Source organism: Zootoca vivipara, chromosome 6, assembly GCF_965207765.1.
Source record: "Zootoca vivipara chromosome 6, rZooViv2.hap1.1, whole genome shotgun sequence".
In the NCBI taxonomy this organism is placed as follows: Eukaryota; Metazoa; Chordata; class Lepidosauria; order Squamata; family Lacertidae; genus Zootoca; species Zootoca vivipara.
This window is the reverse complement of record NC_142589.1, coordinates 28,608,081-28,622,697: the sequence shown is the minus strand read 5'-3', so window position 1 is coordinate 28,622,697 and position 14,617 is coordinate 28,608,081. Positions and strand designations below refer to the sequence as shown.

The following is a 14,617-nucleotide window of genomic DNA, read 5'->3' as shown; positions in this document are numbered from 1 at the left end:
TCTTAGTTTAGGTTTTGAATCTAATTAGAACTCTGCCATTTATTAATTATCCTTCAGCTTTTTGACAAGCAAATTATGAATGACTTGGCAGTACAAAGAAATCAATAAGCGCTCAGTATATTAGTGCTTTCCTTGAGTTGCTCCATTTGTTTATTTTTTAGAATTTGCCTCAGTTGCTGGCTGTTCCTGCATGCATATTTTTCAGTGACAGAGGTTTGTCATTCTAAACAAATTACTCCTATTTCCAGCCACTAAAACCCAAGAAGTTCACATATTAAATAGAGCAAGGAACAACTGAATTATTTCCTAATCTAAAAGTACGAAATGTGTGGTGGGCTGTAAATTGAAACTAGAGTTTCTTCTATCATCTGAATTTGAATCCTCTAATAGAAATGTAAATTAGGAGTCTTTCTTGCACAGGTGGCACCCTGGTATCAGGCAATTTTTATGTGTCCCCCTTCTCCCATTCATGTTTGGGTTTGTTTACCCCACGATGAATAACCTAGTCTAACATGCATCCCCCAAACCTCCCCACATGAGTCCTGCTGCACAGTTTGGGTGAGCCGTAGAAATCTGAAAGGGGAAAGGAGATGGAGATCCAGTTGGAGACCAGGTGGCCTGCCTTACCTTCCCCGATACTGGGTCCCGGTCCTTCCAAATTATTTATCATACCCTAAAGTCTGTGGCTCTTGCTTTTCCCATAGTACAGATCCAAGAGGGAAACATCACAGTTAAAATGCACTCCAGTATCTTTAAAATTCACTTTTTTGTTCTAACGTTTACCTCCTAGTACTGTGGTCAATATTATTGATTTTGTTCTGCCACTGCATTTGCTTAATCACTCTGAATGTCAGAAAATCATATTAAAAAAATGGAATGACTCCGTGGGATGCCTTTGTTCTGTTGCCTATACCCAAGATTCACTGCTCATGTTCTGGTGGCGATTTCAGATATTTCGGCATTGTTTGATGCGTCTATTGTGCACTGAATGCTTTTGATTGAAATTCCTATTATTGCTAAGTTTCCTCCATCTTCCCTAGCTAAACATTATACTGCTTCTTTGAGGAGTTAAGAATGAGCTGTTGTACCAGTGAACGTGGAATAGCAGGTGGTGGGAAAAGGACTGACCATCGCTCGGTAGCAGAGCACATGCTTTTTATGTTGAAGGTCCCAATTTCAGTGCCTGGCATCTCCCATTAAAAGGATAAAGTAACAGATAGGAAAGATCTCCATCCCAGAACTGCTGCTTACGTGGACAATTTGGATGCAGGGGAGGCTGGTCCAATAGGGCAAGTGGGGCACGGCCCCATCAGCCTTGGCCTGACCTCGTACTTACATCCCGTCAAGAGGGTGTCACTGCCTTTCAGCTTCCTTCTCCTTAGTCTCAGTGTTGCCCTTGTAGAACTTGGAAGTGGGGAGCAAGGCGGGGGCAAAACTAGAGTCAGTTGGCTCTGCCTGTCATTGGATCTGGCTCCAGTTACAATTTAGGCTCCCTGCCTTTCACCCTACCAGCCCCAATGGGCACCAGCCACCATTGGATGGACAGATAATTTGACCTGGCATAAGGCAGAAAATTCTATGTTCCCCTGGCAAGTCATGACAAGTAACATGATCTTTGCTACTCCTGTGCACTGTGCTCAAACCATACGAGTTTAAGTGAGACTGATTCCTTGGATCTGTGAGTGTTTCACATTTCCCAGTTCTTTTTGTAACACTTTCATTAACAATTTAGGCTTAAACTCCTGTTGTTGTTGTTGTTGTTGTTGTTGTTGTTGTTGTTGTTGTTGTTGTTGTTTTTGTTGTTGTTACAATAAGACTCCCTCTTCAAACACTTGGTAACATTGTTCTCTTTTGTTGTAGTAATGTTTCATTGTCAGTGTGGTGGGTATAATTGCAATTTTCACCTGGCACAAATATCTGAAGTCGATAAAACTGGGCACACGGCCATACTAGGATACGAAACAAAGTCTCAGAATATGAATTAAAGATGGCAAACTTCATTGCCCCTTGTTCCTTTCGACACTTGCATAAATTGTCAACTCTGTCAATCAGTCCTAATCCCCAGATCAACACAGTGAAGGAAGACATACATTCCAAACAGGCACCTCACTACTGCTGACTCTATTCTCAAGAAATATGTTTACATAGTGCTGCATATGAGAGTTGAATATTTAGATATTACAGTGCGAGTTTCATTTAAATATAACTGGCCTAGAGGCAATGGAAAGTGAGAATGCTGCTGGCATGATACAGTGGTGGTCTCGCCATAATCACTTGGGGAAGTTGTAGAGCCAACACAGGGATTGTTATGCATGCAATTTTTGCTTTGTCGGTGGCACTCTTTAGAACCATCATATAGAAATTATAGTGGCTGCTATTGTATATAAGCCTGTCTTATGTGGAAATAAACTTACGCTTTAAGTTAAACCATCAAGGGAACAACCACATGGTTTCATTCATGTGAATAGTGTCACCGAGTGCAGTAATAGTACTGGAATACTTGGGGTTGTATCCAGCTAAGATCAACTCGGGGTAGACACACTGAAATTAATTAGTCACAGCCATCATTTTCAAATAGATCTGCTCTGAATAGGACTAATATTGGAAACAAACATGTTACGTATACAATTTTGGGCTGAGTAAGTTTGCTGCTGCAGACCAAGATGAAGAGGAGAATCATTATTCTAGTTCATCCTGAAAATAAAGTGGAAATTCTCAGCAGCTTTTAAGCACCAGAAGATCAGAAAGTCAACCATTAGATGTGTGAAAAGTTCTGACAATTCCACTTTACCGTTACATGTGCTCCCTCCTTATCTGTCCAAAAGCGTGCCTTGCCTCTCAGGAATACAAAGATGGTTTTGACTAAGGAAAGGACTGCAGAGGGTGCATTAAGGTGTGATAAGTCATGCCTAATTGCAGTGACAAAACTCTGCCTTCAAGCTCCCATCTATCACAAAAGCCGTGTGATTTATTGTATTGTAATTTACATCTCCTGTATCCTACTGCTTCATTTAAGGCCCTTGATTTAAATGCAGGAGCACGTCTTGGAGCACATAAAACATAGAAAGAATGCCATCATTATAACCATGCTGAACAAAATAACATAACACGATGGCCAATAACAATGACACTAAACTAATACAAATGATCAGAAATTGCAACCAAAGTCTCTAAAACTTCTTCACCAGTTGTGGTAGAATAATTAATAAGTTCAAGATATATATAGTCTGTCACCAAATATCGCCAGAACAGAGTTTCCGGATAACCAATCTGTTTCGTTCAATGCTTTATCAGCCAATCTTGATCAATTCTTCATCAGCCAGACTTGTAAGAATTGATAGGAGAAGGATGCAGTTCAATTTCTTAACAAGCTGAAATTACAATATACATGCGATGAAACCTGCATCTGTATAAAATAAAATGTGTAATACAATATATACAACTAAGATACATACCCTATCTTACATGTAAGTAAATATAAACGCTGTAGAAAATATGCTCTGGATCAGTGCTCATATGATACTGTAGTCACTGATGCTGGTAACAAATTGTAAGGAACATAATATAGTTAACCACAGGTGAAACTAATATACTGTAAGGGAAATTAAAGACACAGCACAACATTAACAGCAAGAATGCCTGACAACCAGATGAAAACAGTACCCCATCTACTCAGTGGATCATGGCAGATAATGCAATTAAATAAAACAATGAAAATCTAACTCAGAATTCAATCCCCCCGGATAAACAGAGTTCAACATGTAGATGAGACGGGTTTTCTGTTGGCGTAACTGCCGTTCCGAATCTTGTCTAATACCAACTCTCCTATGATTGACCCATAAAACAGTGAATAATAAATCAGTATCTGAATGCTTGTGGGAAATAAAATGTGCAACTAAAGGTGCCTCCATTATGGCATTGCGTATGCGAGAGCAATGTTCACCTACGCGGACCCCAACCGCTCTGTTGGTAGAGCCTATGTATAATAAATTGCATGGACAGCGAATGAGGTAGACCACATTTTTTGTTTGACACGTACTAAATTGACGTATGACAAATCTGAAATTAATGTTCTCATCATAAATTTATTTCAGTTGTAATGAAAATGGGCAGGAAGAGCATCTGCCACACTTGTAGTGACCTGTAGGCCCAAAATTACCAATGGTCCAACTTGTAAGTCTCTCAGGATTAATGTCTGTGTGTACCAAGCATATCCTTGATAGATTTTGTCCTTCTAAGGCCAATCAGGGGGAAATCATGACAGCAAGGTACATTCCACAGTACATGCCAATGTTTACGTATTATCCTAATACCCATGTCTGCATGGGTCGTGCATTCCAATGAACCCACAATCTGGTTATTGGATGAGGGTGTAGTTTTCGGGCCAAAAAGAGAAGACCGGTCCTTAATAAGTGATTTTTTTTAATTGGACCTGTTGACAATAGAAGGGTAACCCCTGGAACAGAGAGAATGCTACAGAGCACTATTGCGAAAATCAGAATCAAAATCAGAATTTCTTTTAATGCGTAAAAATCCGTGGATTTTTATATGGTTTAACAGCAAGAAAACCATTGTATTTAAAGACCTCAACATCCATAAATGTGCATGATGTAGCGCTATGATGACCAGAAAAAAGATAAAGACAAATGTACAGTATTGTATATATTGAACTTTTGAATTATTTTACCGCGACTGGTGGAGAAGATTTAGAGACTTTGGTTGCAATTTCTGATCATTTGTATTAGTTTATAAATAGTGCTTCGTGCCATTGTTATTGGCCACCGTGTTGTGGTTTTTTTGTTCAGTTTGTCTGTATTGCAACACAGGGGTCTGTTTACAGATTATCATTTATAACCATAGCAAAATGAAATGATGGGTCAAGATGGCATATTCATCACAAACATGCCTCCAGATTTATTTTTTAAACAAGGTTAAGGTCTAAGCGCCAGAGGTGGGTGGGGTGGGTAACCTGTAGCTCTCCTGATTTTATTGGACTTCAACCCCAGGTGGTCATTGGTTGATGGCAGTTACTATTATTTATATCCCACCTTTTAGCCAGAGCCAAGACTCAAACAGGCTCACAAAAATTAAAACAAATACCTATAAAACAAACATAGCTAAAACATATAAAATGTTATGTTTAAAAAGTAATTAAACTATCTATGGAGTTCAAACTATGTAAAAAAAACAAAAAACCCAACATCTAGAATAAAAAGAATGAAAAAAAGTATAGCACACTATTAAAAGCCCTTTCCTTAAAAGCGGTCGGTTTCCAAATCCTGCTGGAATAAAAAAGATCTTCACCTGCCGGTGGAAAGACAAAAAGGGAGAGCCAGGCTAGCCTTTCTAGGAAGGGAGTTCCAAAGCCTAGGGGCAGCCACCAAGAAGACCCTCTTCCGCATTCCCACCAAGCATGTCTGTGAGTGTGGTTGGACTGAGAGAAGGGTCTCCTCCCCTGGTAGGTTTGTACAGAGTCCAGGTAGGTTTGTACAGAAGAATACAGTCCTTCAGATACCCTAGAATCATAGAATGGTAGAGTTGGAAGGGCTGAGGGTCATCTAGTCCAACCTACTGCAATGAAGGAATCTCAACTAGATCATACATGGCAGATTGCCATTCAACCTCTGCTTTTAAAACATACAAGGAAGGAGAGTCTACCACCTCTTCTGGGTGTCCACTTTCAAACAGCTCTTGCCATCAGGAAGTTCTTCCTGATACTTAATCTCCCTTGAATCAATTAATTTGAGTCATAGCCTCTGAAGCTGGAGGAAACAAGCTTGGTCCATCCTCCATGTGACAGCTCTTTAGATATCTGAAGATGGTTATCATATCTCCACTCAGTCTCCTCTTTACCAGGCAAAATATACCCAGTTCCATCAACCATTCCTCATAAGGTTTGGTGTCTGCTCTAGGAAGGCATCATCCAAGTCCTCACTCTGATTTGGAGATCTATAGCAGACACACACAGTACGGTTAATGTTGTTTTCCTCTCCTACAATTTTACCCATATACTCTCAATCTGCCAATACACTGCTAGCACTGTTCACAGTAGTGAACCATATGGACCAATGGCCTGACTCAACAACAGGCAGCTTCCTGATTCCCAGACCTATCTGCAAGGTAATGTATGTGCAGTGCTTGGAACTCTCCAGAATATTATATCAATGGCAAATGTTGCTGCTGTTAAAAGGTATTAATGGATTTTAGGGCTCAAATATGGATGAAGAGCACCTAATCCTAAGACTCTAAACCAAAAATGTTTTACTTAGAAGGCCTTAAACAATGTATTCATTGTGTCATCTTTTCGATTGCATTTCAGCGGGACAACTGAGTCAATCAGCACATTTTGCCCTCCAGCTCCCATATAATGTGCTAGGCTTGGGACGCAGCGCTAATTTTCTTGATCACTTGTATGTGGGCATTCCTCGCCCATTAGGTGAAAAGGTATGTTGGGACCTCAGTTCACATATAATTGTATTGATATCAATGTGCATTTGGTTTCATACCTTGCTCAGTATCACATTGGCTTCTTCTTAAAAGGGTGGGATGGTGAGAATGTGTTGGTGTGGGCTTCAGCCAGAGAATTGTGGTTTCCATGGCTGACCTACAGGATAAAATGACCAGGTAAACAGGCCCAGTGGAATCCCAGTAGACCTTTTCCCTGCAGCACGGACATTTTTGTTGTTTAAAGTCCTTTGAGACCTTGAAAAAGGCATTCTCTGCCTGGAATACCTCTAACATTATGGTTGTAACTAAGCCTGATCGGGACCCAAAGAGCATGGGTTTACATCTATTTTGGCCTCCATCCACAGGGCATTCATACAGTGTGAATCCTGATCAGACAGGGTCTATCCCAGGCTGCCATTTTGCGGACCTGATCCACCGTTTACTTAATTTTATTTATGACAGCAAAAGACAGGGTTCCCTCTAGCATTATTATAGATTGATTGATACACACACACACACACACACACACACACACACACACACACATACTGAAGTGGCAGTATCTACTCTTAAGTCTTGAAAATGTATCAGGTCAAAATTGTTTTGCCTTTGAAAGTGGGAAGGAACCAAACAGTCTTTGGGAAATGTCATTCCAGCCAGTTTTCTAAGATAATGAGAATGTTGAGATTTTGCTTTGACTGCACAGTAGAATTAAGAATGAAATGAGCTCGCAAGACATTCACTGAGTGCTTTCGCTTTTTTCCTCTTCCAGTCTATAAGGAAACAGGAATGGACAGCCATCATCCCAAACTCCCAGCTGATCGTCATTCCATATCCTCACTACCTCCCTCGAAGGTAATGCCACTGATTTAAATCCTGTCATATGAGTTGCAATGGCCGTTGATTTGAAGGATATTGAGCTTATGCTGCGGTTGGAGCCAGACCGTTTCCTTCTCTCACAGAAATCCTGGTATACTCAAAAATCGAATCACTTTCCTAGTTCATGCAGCACATAGCTAAACTATAGAACTCACTCACACAGGAGACAGTGATGGACACCAAATTCGGGGGGGGGGGGGAGAGGCTATTGGTGGCTACTAGCCACAATGACTATATCCTACCTGCACTCTCAGAGGCCTCATACCTCTGAATGCCAGTTTCTGTGATCTGCAAGCAGGCAAATGTACTTGTGTGTGGCTTGCAGGCTTCCCACAGACATCTGCACAGGCACCATGAGAACAGGGTGCTGGACCAGATGGGCCTGATCCTGCAGGTGCCTCTTATGTCCTGAGTTGCAGAGAGACACTACAAAGCTTTGGCTGTGCCCCAGAAGCAGAGTATAATTCTATAAACATAGGGCCATATTGCTTGGACTAAAATGAGACAAAGTCTTTAGAGCAATTCAATAAGAGTGTTGGTAGTGATGGTGGTGAAGCCTCTAGCTGAGCCAAAGAAGCAGGAACTTGTTGCTGTTGGCTTGAGCTGCTTACTGGTAGAAATGAAAGAGCAGAGCAATGAGCATGGGATTGGGACTCTTAAGAGATTCAGGCAATGACAGGCTAAGAAGGCCCCCAGGCTATTGGGAAATTAGGTTTGGTGTGGGAACGGTCCTGAGAAATGAGGGAAAGAGCAGAAGGCTTATGGAGCGAGTCCGAGAGGATTATTCAGAGAAGCAAAACTGGCAGAGAGAATCGGCAGATTGAAGCTGTAGGGGCGAAAATGGGCGGCAAAGACAACAGAGGGAAATGATTCCTGTCCAAAGAATGAGCAAAGCTGAAAGTGGGCATGTGATCAGGAGCTATGGAGATGAGGTACTCACTTTCACATACCGACTGACTGCAGGTTTCTGGGAACTTAGGCAAGCCTTATTGGATGGAAGTCGTGCAAATGCAACCTTTCAGAAGATGTTCCCCGTGGGTTGTGTTAATTGGCAGGGTTTTTTAAGAAAGAAAGAAAGAAAGAAAGAAAGATTCTGAAGAATTGACCATAGATGTATAATTCCATAAAATGTGTCTTCATAAAATGTATTCTGTCTGGGGGTGGTTTTTTTGCTGTTGTTTTGTTTTTTGTCAAGTAGCAAATGTAATTGTGGAGACAATGGCTTCCCGAGAAGTTTGGTTCTAATCAAATATACATTCTCTGTGTCCAGTGAAGTGCAAAAAGATTTCTATTCAGATTTCCAGCACATGCTGTGTGTTGCCATGGCTCTTTGGATTCTGTTGTAATTAGGGGCACGAAACTTGCTTAGCAGAGGATTTCCACAATGAAATCCCCTTGAAATAAAGTCCCATTTGTATGAAAGTAATTGGCTTTCCTTCCCAGCTGCCCTTTTATTTGGCCTACTAGGAACCCCCTTGACATATAGTAAAGTTAAAAATGTGTCGTAGGTAGTGTTTATTTATTTATTTACTTACTTGTTTATTTACTTATGTGCTGCTTTTCCAATGTGTTCCTCATGGCTTCCCACAGTTGCACAGAAAAACAAAATATATATGAAATAATAAAACTACAATCAACAAAATAACTAACAACTACATAGATAGGTATCTATGTGTATGGTTTATAATTTTATCTCTATAGTTATGCTCTTATTATGATGACCAATGGAAGGAAAATTCAGTTTACCTTAAAATAAGAGAGAGAATTATTATTATTATTATTATTATTATTATTATTATTATTATTATTATTTTGCATCAGCCACCAAGCATTTGTGGAACTATGTTGATATTAAAGCTCCACTCTTGGACAGAAACTATTTTTCTTTAAACATGGACAATTGGTTGTAACCTAAGGTATCGAACAAACTGTAAACAGCAGCTCACCTGTTCACCTTTAACTAAGACCCATTGCTTCCAGATGCCCAGGAAAAGAGCATTTCCTTTTAAGCCACACTTGGCTAGCATGGATAAATATGGGACAGGAGGAGGGCAAGCAAAAGATTTTACAAGTCAGTAACTCTTGTGGCACTTATTTACAGGCTGATAAACTTGAATTTCTAGGCTGATAAATTGGTGTCCATCTCTACCTTTCAGAAAAGCAAAATCGCTTGAATTACTACATTCTTTTTACTTCTCTTATGATGGTGATATAGGTATATACTTATACCATTGGTTCATATATCCAAGAACCCAGAGAAAAACTATATGAGAATAGGACCATTTTTAAAACTAAAAGCTATAGAATTTATCTCTATCTACCCTTGCCTTAGTAGTTAATCACATTTTGTGATTATCTTCTCTGTTTGTAAACTGCTCTCCTCTTTCTCTCAATCTCGTGGGTGATATGCAAACGTGCCTGTCCACTAGAGCATATTTTTGCTTTTGCAAAAATCTCTTCCCCCTTCAGCCCCCCATGTCCCCCCCCCCGAATATCTGCTCCAAAGTGTTGGGGGAAGACTCTTGATTAGATCTGGGGTGGCTGAGGGATGGGAAGATGAGAGAAGAAAGGGGAAATTGCCTGAGCAGCATTGGATATCATTCCATATTTCCAAATTTGACATATTTGACATATTTCCAAATTTGACATCATAGGCCATTTGAGATAAAAAAGAGACTGCATTGTGCTATTAAAAGCTATCAGAAGCAGCTTGCATAAAACAAGGAAACTCCACCCTTTTCCCTTAGGGATTTCTGGAGAGGAAACCACTCATTACACTCTTCCATACATATGCAACCTCAGAAAACTACAAAAACTAAACCAAGGTTTTGGTTCAGTTATTGTTTTTTCCCCCAAAGGTGTTTGCCTTGAAATCCATTGGCAAAATATTAACTCATTGCCCTGTTGGCAGAACTGATTCCTTCCGCTTCCCAGTGCCCACTAAGATGAAAGAAACTTACCTAATAGAACAAATTCTTCCTGTCATCAGATGTACAGGTGATCGAGACAAACTGACCAGGCATCACATTTGTAAGAAGGCAGAATGAAACGATTGCCCCTCATGGACCCTCAGCATCAGAATGATGTTTACACCTGTGACAGGGAGAGTAATCTGCAAGGTGCTGGTTTTGACCTTTAAAGCCCTATGCGACTTGGGACCCTCGTACCTACGGGACCGCCTCTCCTGGTATGCCCCGCGGAGGACCTTAAGGTCCACAAATAATATTCTGGAGATCCCGAGTCATAAGATGGCTAGATTGGCCTCTACTAGAGCCAGGGCCTTTTCAGTACTGGCCCCAACCTGGTGGAACGCTCTTTCCCAGGAGACCAGGGCCCTGCGGGATTTGTCATCTTTCCGCAGGGCCTGCAAGACAGAGCTGTTCCGCCTGGCCTTTGGGTTAGACTCAGCCTGACCCCTGTGTTTTTCTCCCTCATGGCTTGGATTTATGGCCTACTTGAAATGAGGCTGCACTTTAAATTTTAATACTGTATTTTAATTTGTATTTTAATTAATTGTTTTTATGTTTTATTGTGGTTCTGTTGGTGTCAGCCGCCCTGAGCCCGGTTTTTGACTGGGGAGGGCGGGGTATAAATAAAAATTTATTATTATTATTATTATTATTATTATTATTATTATTATTATGTGAAGCATGATGGCCATTTCACTGATGTTCAGGCAACCAGATTTCTCTGGAATTGTGAACTGGAGCTTTAATTACCTTTCTGTGCAGATTAGGAGGGTTAAGAATGTCTTGGTGTACAGTAAGCTCGCTGTAGACACACTCTATATATAAAATCATAGAATTGCAGAGTTGGAAGGAACCCAAAGGGTCATTTAGTCCCAGCCCCTGCAACTCATCCTCCTCCTAGGCAAGCAAGAAGGATTATCAAATTCAGTTATACTATCCTGTCAGGAAAAGACACATGCAAAGCAAGTCTGGTGTGTCCTGGGAAGAGCCCCAAAGGCCAGATAGAGAGACCAGGATGGCCACATTTGGCCCACAGGCCTGAGGTTCCCAAACCCTGCTAGATGCCATCAGTAACCAATCACTACGAAATGGTGAAAGGAAAGGTTGGAGCAGATTTTAATCTTCATTCTCCACCCAGTCAACACCTTGCCATGTACCAGGGGGAAGACAAGCAAATTGCTCCCAGAACCAACATACTGTAGGTAGGAAGACCGACATATTCAGATACACTTCCCAAAATGCTTACCAAATATGTTGAAATAGTATACATATCATGCTATTGATCACCACGTGACGTACCCGGAAGCGTTCAGTTAACTCTGTAATCCAGTTCAAGCTCCATTGAATTCAGATGCAATAAATGTCACGAGAGCGACTATTACAATAATGTCTCATTTTGTCAAAGCAACACAGTTGGCTGTGCTATTGCTCCTTTTAACCAGCATCAAGTAAATTCTAGTGCTGACATTTTAGGAGCTGTTGGTGTAGTACTACTATTTCCTACAAATGAGTTTTTAGTCATTTATCTCTTATTTTGCTCCTTGTGTTTTCTGAAAGAATGCTCTCTCAAATTTATGCCTCTTATAAAATGCACATTGATTTTAGTTTTCAGTCAGTTTCAGGATTTATTGATTGCAGTGGCTGACCTCAGTGGCCAATAAATCTTTATTGTAATCCTAAAACAAAACTATGCTTGTTTGTTAGAGAGATCATAGCTTTATTAATCTTTGAAATAAAGCAGCAGCACTTGAAAAAGTGAAAAGAGAATGCAGTTTTGCTTTATACTAATGTAATCGCATGGTAGTTGAGAGATATTAAACAAAGGAGAATGTAGTCTGCCACCTGCTTTTACTCCAAAGCAATCTAATCAATCTTTCCACAGATATGTGGTTCAGCTTCGTGTTCTAGTTTTTGAAATTGCCTGTGTGCCTTTGGAAGGAGAGATCGGAAAATATTTTTATGAAAAAAGTTCATTACATGTTGTTTTAAAAACCAGTGAACATTGAAATGCAGTACTACCGTAAGGGATCCGGGAAGTCATTTTCAAGCTAGATTTAATTCATTTAACCGTTTCTATCATAATTTATACTTGACAAGCTTGTGACCTTTTCATATGGCTTGTCTAGAAAAGCTTCTGTAAATCTTACATTTTAGTAAAATTGTTTGTTGTTCTAATTTGCCTTTGCATGTTTTTTGTTCTGTTGTCTTCTTGTTTTTAATTTTTTCCAGTTGTGACAGTTGGGATTGTTGTTGTTGTTGTTGTTGTTTTGATTTTCACCAGTCTTGGATTTAGAGCACAGTATTTGTTGTGCCCCAGTAGGATTTTTATATAGTAGTTGAGTTAATTTGCATTCTGAAGCAGAATTTTACCCTTAGAATATAATTTTGTCTGAGGAATAAAAGTGTATAGTGTGATTTTGCCCTGTGCACCCACAAACAAGAGTCTAGAGGGCGTGATTGTCCTCCAATTTTTCTTGGAACTACACTGCATCCTTACTAGGCACTTCAGGTTTTTCACCCCATGCATATTATGGGGTGTGGTAGATGCTGAAACATTCATGGTTTTCCACTGGGTGTGGGTTGACTCTGTATTCAACCCAAAGTAGGAGGCAAACAGGAATGCTTCAAGGGAGATTAGTCAGATTACACCATTTACAAGGCGTTGAAGTTAGATCAAGGAAGCCCCAAGTCATTCTGTAAACACAGATATCCCCAAAAAATGCTGCATTTTGCCTTTAAAAAAAAGTAATCACTGCATTTTGAAAAATGGTTGCCCTTGTGGAAAACCATTGCACCTATTATTCTGAAAGGCTTCATCCCCTGAAAAGGGAGAACCATTGTATTGAATTCTGACAGAAAATTTAAAAGACTTTTTTGCTTTTTAAAAAAAAACCTTAAAAGCTTGCTGCACAACATCCTTCACTGAATCTGTCTGCAATTTGGCAGGCTTAATGCACCCTGGAGGTGTGCCTTTATCTGCAAATTTTGTCCACTTCTGCAAAAAAAGGGAGAAAAATGCAGACATTTTTAGATTCCCCATTGTAATCAGTGAGGGGGAAGGAACAGTGCTTCAGACCCGTATAACAAGTTATCTGCTCAGAGGAGACGCATGGATATTAGTAGACTTCAGTTAAGTCATGCCCATTAATTTCAATGGGTCTGTTCTGCATAGAATTAACAGTAGATGCAAGCCATAGAGCAGATTCAAAACAGGTGAGTTGGCTTCCCTTGGCTAGAGATACAAGTTAAATATTTTGGCTGGCACACATCTCTAGTAAATACCTTCCATAAAATAAACTCCTAGAATGGAATTGAATGGAATGCACGATTTTGCAAAATGCTTTAGAAGAAGCTTTGTGCTTGGGCCCTTGGGGAGTGCTTCACCTTAGCCTAAAGAGCATGCTGGCAATTAACTCTGGAGCCATACTTTTTCAATCCTAATACTTCTTTTCTTACGGTAGACCTAAGGATTACAGAAGCACATAGTTTGCACCCCCTCCGTCATTGATTGATTGCACCCACCACCGCCCAAAAACAACAGAGGGATCAATTACAAAATGGGAGCAGGGGTTGGAGAATGTATTTTAAATGATCTCCTGACGGGTATATTAAGATTGTGTTGTTTTCTGCATGCCTGAGTTGGAACCACACTCCACAAATGGGACAGTTAGAGCTCATTTTGCTGAAACACATTAACTCAGATCAATATGAAACCGTCGCCTGTGCTGTGAGAAAAGAGCAAGATGACACATGATGGGCTAAATGCCGCCTTGTGGCTTTGAATTGACACCCTGTTTATGAACTTCCAAGTGGAGCTATTTGCAAAGCACGCCACAAGAACACTTGAAGTTCTTTTGTGTTTCGGTACCCCAAAGAGAATTGATATATTATTTTTCTGAAATAAGGGTTTCAGGTTTCCAAACTCCATTTGCCGTTTTAGTCCTAGCTGAGACGGGAAAACCTTTTGATGTTAGCGTACTTTGAGTGTGATACATTTGTAAACTTATAAACTCAGAACATAGCAATATCACCTGTAAAGTGACTTTGGTAAAGATGATGGAAAGGGTTGCCTTTGCTCTGTTTTGGTATATTTTGCTGATAATTCTTCTCTGCTAAAGCCTTTGAAGGAAGCTTTATTGCAGTGTAGTTTTCTGTATTTGATAGAACCCGTTAAAAACAGGAGCTGGAGAAATACACCTACCAGCTTTTCCCAATTTGTACTGCTTCATATCATGGGTGCAGTTCCTTCCTGAAACATGCAGCCTTTCCTACTCAGAGACTAATGTGCAGTAGATTATCTTCTCTCACTGCTGCTGCCTCCA

At 40.2% G+C, this 14,617-nt stretch overlaps 1 protein-coding gene across 1 annotated transcript in view; it reads left to right on the top strand.

Annotated features, from left to right (window-relative positions):
- The window catches only part of ITFG1 (integrin alpha FG-GAP repeat containing 1), a 110,478-nt gene that overhangs the window by 91,229 nt on the left and 4,632 nt on the right, over nucleotides 1-14,617 (top strand). Inside the window, exons 15-16 of the mRNA XM_035117352.3 lie at nucleotides 6,320-6,444; nucleotides 7,220-7,302. Coding sequence (XP_034973243.2) covers nucleotides 6,320-6,444; nucleotides 7,220-7,302 — 208 coding nt within the window. The remainder of the gene's footprint in view (nucleotides 1-6,319; nucleotides 6,445-7,219; nucleotides 7,303-14,617) is intronic.